Source organism: Ceratotherium simum, chromosome 17, assembly GCF_057802395.1.
Source record: "Ceratotherium simum simum isolate JZ-2026a chromosome 17, ASM5780239v1, whole genome shotgun sequence".
NCBI classification, from domain to species: Eukaryota; Metazoa; Chordata; class Mammalia; order Perissodactyla; family Rhinocerotidae; genus Ceratotherium; species Ceratotherium simum.
In genome coordinates this window covers 19,927,975-19,937,446 of record NC_141916.1, presented here as the reverse complement: position 1 = coordinate 19,937,446, position 9,472 = coordinate 19,927,975, and the positions used below count along the sequence as shown (strand labels likewise).

Below are 9,472 nucleotides of genomic sequence, written 5' to 3'. Positions count from 1 at the left end.
CCCGAAGGATGGTGTCGCCTGGGCTGTAGCACCTATTTTTCTCAGCCTTCCAGATAGAACCCCTGGCTTCCTCATTTTCTTGCCCTTTGCAACGTGGCCAGTTGTTAGGCTATCTTCATATTTTGGCTTCTTTCTTCCTCCTAGTCCCCCCTCCTCAGTCCTCCACTGAGCTTTTTTACCCCAAATTGTATGTTCACTTTGTTTCTTTTTGGTCTTATGGTTCATAATTCTCCCCTCCCCCCAAAAAAAACCCAAAGAACCCCCCAAACCTTGCAATTTTTAGGATGGTTTAGATAGATACTAGGAAGTATCTAATGCCTCCTTCCTTCTCATTTTCCCAGCATCAGCTTTTTGGTTTTAATCCCACATGGCTGTAGGTCTGGCTATTTTTTCTAAATATGCTTTCAATTCTCCTCAAGCAGCGCCTCAGGATAGACTCAAATAATCCTAAAGCCCTGAGCATCACGCACAATGTCCCATAGTAACCCTGGGAGAGGCACACTTCTGCTCTTAGAACTCTGCAGCCTTTGGCCTGCCCACTTCTACTCCAGAGAGAACTGAAGGAAAACGATGTCTGAGATCTACTAGGTGTAATTCACCCAGTGAACACTGGAGGGCTCTCCACTCACAGAGTGGAACTCCAAGTAACACTCGGACTGGAATGTTTAAGAGCGGCAGCTACTATTTACTGAGAATCTTCTAAGTGCCCAACTCTGTGCTGGACACTTATCTTACTTTACTTAGTTCTCATAACAGTATGAGATAAGTATTATCTCTACTTTACTGATATGGAGATTGTGGCCCAGAAAGATTAATTATGCCTTCAAAGTGCCTTAAAAGAGGAGAGCCAGGATTCAACTCCAGTTTCTTTTAAACCCAGAGACCATGTTCTTTCCCTATTTCCAGGCTGCCATTCTAAACCGTCTTTAAACATAAGTACATTGAGACCTAGAAAGGCGATGAAGCTTGTCCAAGTTCATAGTGGCAGAGTTCCCCCAGTACTTGTGCACATCTTTCTCATGACACGTGTAAGACACTGAGCTTAAAGGATACTCATTGTTGTTTGTATTACCCTGATAGTTCTTTCACAAACATGCATCTTTGGAGATGGAGACAGGGGGACTACGTTCTAGTAAGGACCATAGGTAGAATCTCCTATTTAGGTACAACAGGGCTGGCAAGAAGGGGCCCATGGGATTATACTTAACATTGAGAACCAGTTGGAATCCTGACTCCATTACTTACTAGCAGAATGATCTCATGCGAGTTATATGGCCTCTCTGGCTTTTCTATTTCCTCATTTATAGAATAGGGATAATAATGCCACTTGCCTCACAGGATAGGATAGCAGAGCAGTGAAAAGTGCACGTTCTGGAGCCAGGTTGCCTTGATCTGTATCCAGGTTCTATCTGTTTCTGGCTGTGTGACCTTGGACACATTAACTAATCTCTCTGAACCTCAGTTTCCTTGTCTGTAAAATGAGGTAGGTAGTACCCCATAGGGTTATTGCAGGAATAAATAACATATGAAGAACTCATAGCCACCCCTGACCCATAGTAAACATTTAACAATGTTAGCTATTATCATTTATATGAGGTTAAATGTGATAATGTAGGTAAAGCTCTCAGCACAGTGCTGAGCACATAGTAAGTACTCAAGACATAGCAGCCTTTTATTTTTAGCACACTATGAAACTTGGAAAAAAGAGCTATAAGTCACTGAAGAGAAGGGATGTTAAGTCCCCTGAGCTGCCATCAACAGGCAACTGAATTGGAAGGTCAAGAAAGCAGAAGACATGAACTCAGAGGAGACCAGAACCCCAGGAACCTCCCCACAATGTTGGCTTCAGTCTGTCCACACTTGGCAGGGGTTGGGATCTCAGCAGCGTGGATCCCCTACCGATGATGTCACCAAACCTTGTTTCTCTCTAGACTCTCTCAACCAGGAGTGATTTTGCCCCAGGGGACATTTAGCAATATCTAGAGACATTCTTGGTTGTGACAACTGGCGGGTGCTACTGATATCTAGCACGTAGAGGCCAGGGATGCTGCTAGACATCCTCCAAAGGACAAGACAGCTCCCACAAGAAAGCATTATCTAACCCAAAATGTCATTAGTTCCAAGGTTGAAAACTCTGCTTTAGGGCTAAGGAGATCCTCTTTGGCTTAGTAGGACTTGGGTGGGGTTGGGGATGAGGCAGAGGTGGGGGGACAGGGAGGAGATCCTTGTTGGAGGTGCTAGGGAACAGTGGAGGCAGCCCTACAGACAGGGCTCCAGGACAGCTTTTTCCTCCTTATCAAAGACCAAAGGCAACAAGAAACTAAGAAAACAGAGCCAGCTTCTTTATATATGTTATATTTTTCATTAATAAATAAGTTTTCTTCTTTAAACACAGAACATATAACAGATTGAAACACTCCCCCCGCCCCCCGATTCCAAAGACAAGAGTCTATAAAACAAATGCCAGCTGTACTGCCCTAAGGGCAGAAAGAGTCTGGTGACCCCCACCCAGTCCTGCCCCCTGCAGCACCACCACCCCCACACTGCGAGAGAAGGGGGTCTGGGGCTTCTCCCTTGGACCCTGGGGACTTAGGTGAGAAGCATGTGAATGTATGATGTCACCTCTCCGTGAGGCATGGGCTATGCAAAGATGAGGTTTCCTTCTCACTGACTCTGCCCAGCTCCTGCCCTTCTGATTCCAGTTATGAAGCACCTGGGCTCAGCTCCCAAGGGAGCTGCCTCTTGGCTTCCCCCCTGTCCACTCCTCTGCGGCCTCCTCAGGGGGGAAGAGAAGGGCTCAGGGACCCCTCCCATCCCCTGGCCTGCATGGAAACGCTGTGTGGAAGAGGCATGATACTGAAGGTGAGGCTCCTGTAGGACCCCGAGCCCATGAGGCCAGCATGCCCCATACCCCCACACCTTTCCTTCCTCTGGAGTGGGGGGCACTGGAGCAGCTGCCCCCTCTACCACCTAGTGCCTGGCTTGGGGTGTGATGGTTCTTTCTCAGCGTCAGGTCCTCAAGCTGGGCCTGGCTCTTTCCTTGTCCCATTCCTGTCTCCTTCCAAGCCCTCACCGTGGCCGTCTGAAAAACTCGTGTCCAGTGTCCTAAATTGTCTCATCCTCCCTCTCCCCGTGCCTCTGCAACCCAAGGGAGGAAGTGGGAGGTTGTCTCCCCTCTCCAACCCCCATTTCACATAATGGAACAGCTTTTGGCCTTTTCCTTCTTGAAGGTAGAAGAGATGAGTTCGGAACGACTGGGGAGGTGGAGCAGTCGCTTGGAGAGGCTTCGGACGGGGCTCTTCGGGGGCACTGGGCTGGGCTTGTTCAGACACACCATGGATGCTGTCCGGAAGATGCTGTGGATACTCTTTTCTGAGGTGAAAGCTGAGCCTTCCAGGTAGACTTCTGCACCCAGCTGCTTGGCTATTGCACAGCCCTGTGAGGGGTGATAGGTATGGGATGAGGTCATCAATGCAGTGGTCCAAAATGGCTCTGAAACACTGCCTTCTGCGGTTAGTGGTACTCCCCAGGGCTACTCCAGATGGGACCCAACTGCCAGTCCCCCACTACCACCCTCTGCTGACTGTTTTCTGAAGGTGAAGCCTGACTGCACCTTAGAATCACCTGGAACACTTTCAAAACCGTATTGATGCCAGACCAAGTAAATCAGAATTTCTGGGAGTAGGGCCTAGGCATTAGTATTTTTAAGAGCTCCCCAGATGATTCTAATGTGAAACACTGGTTTAAAAGAAATGATCCTCATACTCCTACGTGCATAAGAAATTAGCCAGAGATTTCAGTAAAAATGTAATTCCCGTATCTTTCTCCCAGAGTGACTCTATAGGTATGGAGTCAGGAATTCTAACAAGCACTTCTAGTGAGTATAATGTAGCTGGTCCACGAAAAACAATCTGAGAAACACTGGCACACACAGGAATGTCTCACCTGTCAACCTATAGCATAAATCTGGGTAAACAGGTACCCCCCACCTCTATCCAGGTGACTAGTTTGCTGATTATAGATGGCCCCTTGGAATACCAATTCTCTTGCCTAGTGAGAGAGTTTGAGCAAGGGCTACATTTCAGGTCCTCTGCCTGTGGCCTTCCCCACCCCACCCCTCAATACACACACACACTCACTTGCTCGTAGGAGATGGGTGCCTGCTTCTGGTGGGACAGCTCCATCAGAGTGCTCAGGTCTGTTCGCAGGTCTGTCTTGCAGCCAATAAGCAAAACCCGGGTGCTGGGACAATAATCTAGGATTTCCGTCCTCCACTGAAGAGCCATGCAAGATGAAGTAAAGGGGGAAAGAGGAAGGAAGGAGAGTCAGTGGCTGACAGATACCTGAAGAAGCCCAGTTGGCAATATTACGCACAGCATCCAGCTTATCACCAGCCCAGCCCTCCCTCTGAGTCACAGCATCACCACTGCACTAATTACATCATCTTCCTGCCCATGAGGCCTTTGGGGCCACAGGTGTGCTGACCCAAGAGCCTGTGCTCTCACTCAACAGCCCCATCACCAGAGAGAGCACAGGGGCAAATTTCCTCGCACCCTCTGCCAAGCATACAGAGCATGGTCAGCCCCTTCAACCCAATCAAAGGGCTTCACAAGTCCAGAAAGCCAGGAGGAAGCTAAGTCTCTTTCCCAGGGAAGGAGATAATCCTAGAGTCTTCTGGAAAACTAGGCTAGTTCCAAGTGGTATCCTGGGACTCCTTGTATGGGCAGACCTTGCCACCCAGACCAAGGCATTTCCTACCAGCAGCTCAGCTCAGGCCTGCCTAGCTTGCCCAGTCCCAGTGGGCCTGGTATCAAGGCCTGTAGAAGCTGCCTCCAAAAGGCCCCATCCCCGACCCTCAAACCATATCACCAAAAGGTTCTCTGACTCTCAATCCTTCACTTCATAAGTCTTCCACACCACCCTCCCTTCTGGACCTCTGGCAGAGCAGTATAGGGGCATGGCAAGGGGAGGAGGCAGAGGGGGTAGGAGATCTGGGTCCTAATTGCAGAGCTGGAGCTAACGGTGTGGCCTCGAGCAAATCTCTTCCTTCCCTGGCCTCAGTTTCTTCCTGTTACACCAGTGGGGATTAGGTGACAAGGTCCCCAAGAATCCTTTTTGTTCTCAACCTGAGCTTGAGAAGGTAGAGTTTAACCAGCCTTACCTTCTTGAGTGCACTGTCCACTGTCTCAGGACGGCTGATATCAAAGCACAGTAATACTGCATCCGAGTCGCTGTAGCAGAGTGGACGGACATTGTCATAGTAGGGAGATCCTGGTAAAGGGGAGAAACAGCTGATGGTGAGCCAAGGCATTTTGCCTTTCCTACAGATCTAAGCAGAAAGAATCCTGGGAATACCATTCTTGGTCCCTTAGGTTAGTTGGCCCACCCATCTCCCAGGGGAATGTGCTGCAGCCTAAAAGCTTGGGACCTGACCACCTGCAGAAGGCAGTGCAAGAATATCATCTTTCTTAGTCCTGAAGAAGAGAAATGGGGCAAAATAAAAGGGGTGGAGTATAATTTGACCCCATCTGGGTCTTATAGTGGGCTGAAGTGAAGGTCTGCCAGTTTTCTGAGTCCCAGAGGAAGATGCTTCCACCACTGCGGAGGGACCAGGGCTGTTTAAGGTCTCTTTTCTAGAGTCTGCCTGCTGCTGCCCAACCTCTGCTCCCCTCTTCTGCTCCAGGGTACCCCCAGTGAAGAAGCAAACCTGCCTGTTATATAACTGGCTGCCCTGCTTCTTTGCCATGGGGTCAGAACTCTAGGAGGCTGGCAGGGCAGGGAGAGCATCAAGGATTCAGCGTCCCACTCCTCCTCCCACCCAGATCAGGTTACACTGAAAAAGGCAAAAGGAAAGCTGGAGCCTTATCCCCCAAGATCGCAGGGAGGCAGTCTCAAAGACAGCTGCACCAAGAGCTGGGGATTTAGAGGCTCAAGCAAGGGTCCTTCACCGGTAGGGAAATAGGCAATGCAGACCCAGGTGGTCCAATATGGGAGAATGCTAGGGGCTGAGCCTGCCCCCTCCACCCTGGAGAAGAAACAGTAGCAGATTTGGAACCCAGACAATCCGTGCTCAGAATAGCAAGCAGCCCCTCTCCCTGCACCGTAATCGCCATGGAAACCGGGGGGAATCCAAGCTGGGGGTGGGGGGTTGGTTGTAAAAAAAAAAGGAGTAAAGGGGAGTTGGGATAGCTGCCTGCTCCTTCTGCAATCCGCCCCCATCCCCTCTCTGAGGTGGGGTCTCATCAAGGCAGCACTGAGCAAAGGGAGCACTGCAGCACTGGGGAAGGGGGAGGGGAGGAGGCCTCCATCTGGCTCCAAGCGATCCCCCTCCCCTAAGACCAGCAAGTGAATAATGGGAACAGGTTTGACCCTGGCCCCACTGCTGAGAAGCCCCATCCCACACACCCCTGCCACTTCCTCCTTCCTTGTGGGCACCTAATTTGAAAGAGGGAGTTTGAGCCTGCATCCTTTCGGAAATTGAGGGGTGGGGATGCGACACATGGAATAGAGACCACCTTGCTGATTTTCCATTATCTGGATTGGGATTCAAGGGCTGCATTCTGGCTGTGGGAGGAGGAGGGAAGCAATAGGGGTGGGGAGCTTTGAGGCGGTGGTAGTAAAAAGAGATGAGCTGCAGTAAGATGCTGGGAAGAGTGTGAGGTGGGCAGGGTACAGCAGATGAAAAACCATATATCATGCAACCAAGCTGCATTCCAGTCCGATGTAGCCAGCATAGCACGGTCCAGGATAACCAAACCCTGCCTCCCAACCCCTGCAGCTGTAACGGAGGCAAGCATACCAGGTGGAGGAATTTTTGTTTTGTTTTGTTTTGGGGAGGGGGGAGCAAGGAGAAGTCTCATTTTCTTTTCACCCACCCCTACTTCCAATCTTTTCAAACCTCAAATCAGATCATAGGAAAAGGAACTCGTAGGACGGCATATTTATTATATGTAACAAGAAACCCCGAGTGATTTATAGTTCCTCTTTAAACTCAGCCTGAATATGCATTTTTGGAAAGGAGTGGATTTTATTTTCTTTCTCCTATTCCTGGCTTTTAGTCCTTCATTATGACTCTGAGCCCAGGCTATTAAAAAAGGACTGGGGGAAAGAGATAATGGGAAGGGGTCAGACTCAAAGAACAGCCAAGCACTGAGGGTTTAGGACTGAGAGTCTGGAAAAATATTGCTTTCTACATTCCAGAGAGACACGGCATTCTACCTCAGCCCAGTAGAGGGAAAAATGGTCAGAGCCAACACCCCCCCACCTCCTGCCACTATCCACGGTGTGCCTATGCTCCACATTAAGCCATCTCCCCACCCTCCAAAACATCAATGATGCATCGCTTCGTCCCTGAGCCGCAGCGGTATGACGAGTGGAGCCGAGCTGCGGCAGGCGGACAGCAGTGGCCCACGATGGAATGCAGGAGGGAAAACTGAGTCAGGAGCAATATTTCCCCAAAAGCGGGCTTGTCTCCCAGCCTCGACCACAACTGCCTCCAGCAGCACCACTGCTGCCTGCCTCTAGTTGGCTTTCCTCTGGGGCAGTAAAAGCTGTGTGTGTGTGTGTGTGTGTGTGTGTGTGTGTGTGTGTGTGGTGGGAGTGGAAATGAAGAAGCCAAGGGTCCATTCACCTCACCATCCCAGCCCTCTGAAGGATGGAGCTAGACTCAAAGAAATTAGTAGCTTCTGGGGTTCATCCACTCTACACCCCTAGACCAGCCAACCGAGTTGACCATACCCCTCTCCCATCCCCAACCAAAGAATCTTCAGGTCCCCTTCTTTCAGTTTCCTGGCAAGCACCATATTCCTTCTCCCCATCCAAGAGGGAAACAATTTCTAAATGACAGCGGCTGCAGCAGCCCAGTGGAGGTGGGAAGGGGGCATTTGGGGCCAGCAGTCTTACCTGAGGTGTCCCAAAGACTGAGCTCCACTCTCTGTTCCTCTGTCTCCAAACAGGCTGTGTAATTCTCAAACACGGTGGGCACATACGTCTGTGAAAAGAGAGGAACTGGTCACACCCTGGGCACCCCTACCCCCATAACCCTCCCGTTAGTGCTGGCTACACAAGAAGCCACTCACTCTAGTGAGACACTAAAGTAGCAGGAGATAAGAGACAAGAGGACGGGATCCCTTGGGCAGGAAGGACCACATGGGACAGGAAGGAGGGGAGTGTATAGGCACAGGCACTCTGCTCCATTGAAGTAAGAAATGTGAATGACTTCCAGCCAGGGGCAAGCCCCCCATATCCCAGATGGTCAGGGAGACACACACACACAGAGTCTTCTCATCCCCAGATTTGTGTCTCCCAATTTCAGAGCCACAAGCCAGTTCTAGCTCTTCATCTGTTCCCCACAAGCCCCTTGGACCAGCAGAACAGCAGAAGCAGGCAACAGCAGCCTCCCTGGGGACATGCTCATAGAACCTTCGAGGACGGGGTGAGAGGACAGGGAGGTATTACGTCAAGAAGAAACCCCAGACTCTCAAATGCCTCCAGTTCCCTCTCCTGAGAGCAGACTCCAGAATGAAAGGAGGTAGGAGGGGATTTGATCGGGGCCTATGGGTGAGGAGGTGAGGAGGAGCCAGCCAGGCGGCAGAAGTGGAACAGGTCTCAGGGGAGGCTAAGGCAGCGCGGTCATGCAGCCAGAAGGCGGCTGAGGATGGGGCGGGGCGGGGCGGGGCGGGGGAGATGGCTCCCCTGGGCAGGTGGGAATCTACCCCGCGGCAGGCAGGCAAGGAAAAAAGCTGGCCAGCGGGAGGGCGAGCAGCTCACCTCGGGATAGCAGTCCTTCGCTAACACCTGTAACATCGCTGTCTTCCCACACTGCACATCACCCACCAGAACGAGCTTACATCTGGCCACGACCGGCTGGGGGGCCCGTCGCTCTTTCATGGCTGCGGCCTCCGCGGGACCTGGACTCGGATTCGGAGAGGAGGGTTGCGCCAGGTGCGTCTCAGCACGCAAACTCAGCCGGGTTCCCTGCCTCCCTCCGACTGAAAAGGAGGCCAGCACAGCCCCTTTATATCTCCCTGGATGAGCCAATCGCAAGAGGAGGCGGACTCTGTCAAGACCAATCCCTGAGGTGGGATCCCCTCCAGCAGCCAATGGTAGGAGGATCTGAGTCAGTGCCCTCTTCCTCCGTTCCCTTTCTCTTAAAGCTGCACCATTGCTTCCTCTGAAAGGGGATTCCCACGCTGTTTTTCATTTGTATTAAGGAGGAAGGAGGGGACGTGAAACAAAATTAAATGGTCTTGAGTGTCCAGAAATTAGTGTCAAAAACAATAAACTAGCCATGAACGCAGAAAGTGAGGTCAAGCTGGAGTTGTCCCAGAAGAGCAGGACCTGCCTAAACTATAGACAGGTGTCACCCCGGGGGGCAGAGATCTCCCACCTTTTTGTTCCATCTAACCCCCATCCAAACCAGTTCCCCCTTTTGGCTTCCCCTCCCAGAAGCTCCCACTGTACCCCTTTATCA

At 51.0% G+C, this 9,472-nt stretch overlaps 1 protein-coding gene across 1 annotated transcript; it reads right to left on the bottom strand.

Annotated features, from left to right (window-relative positions):
* Positions 1-2,339: 2,339 nt before the first annotated feature.
* On the bottom strand, positions 2,340-8,975 carry RND1 (Rho family GTPase 1). Its single transcript, XM_004428962.3, has 5 exons — positions 8,770-8,975; positions 7,903-7,990; positions 5,162-5,271; positions 4,140-4,274; positions 2,340-3,436 (listed from the first exon to the last, which is right to left on the bottom strand). Exons 1-5 carry the CDS (start codon positions 8,887-8,889, stop codon positions 3,191-3,193), a joined length of 699 nt encoding a protein of 232 aa, XP_004429019.1. The 5' UTR covers positions 8,890-8,975; the 3' UTR covers positions 2,340-3,190.
* Positions 8,976-9,472: the final 497 nt, after the last annotated feature.

What these genes read in the sequence shown, in the direction of transcription:
- RND1 (XM_004428962.3), bottom strand. Translation starts at nt 8,889, where the DNA reads ATGAAAGAGCGACGGGCCCCCCAGCCGGTCGTGGCCAGATGTAAGCTC. An exon ending in CGAAGGACTGCTATCCCGAG is followed by an intron (nt 7,991 to 8,769) that starts GTGAGCTGCTCG and finishes CTCTTTTCACAG; the next exon opens with ACGTATGTGCCCACCGTGTT. An exon ending in TGGACAGTGCACTCAAGAAG is followed by an intron (nt 4,275 to 5,161) that starts GTAAGGCTGGTT and finishes ATGGCTCTTCAG; the next exon opens with TGGAGGACGGAAATCCTAGA.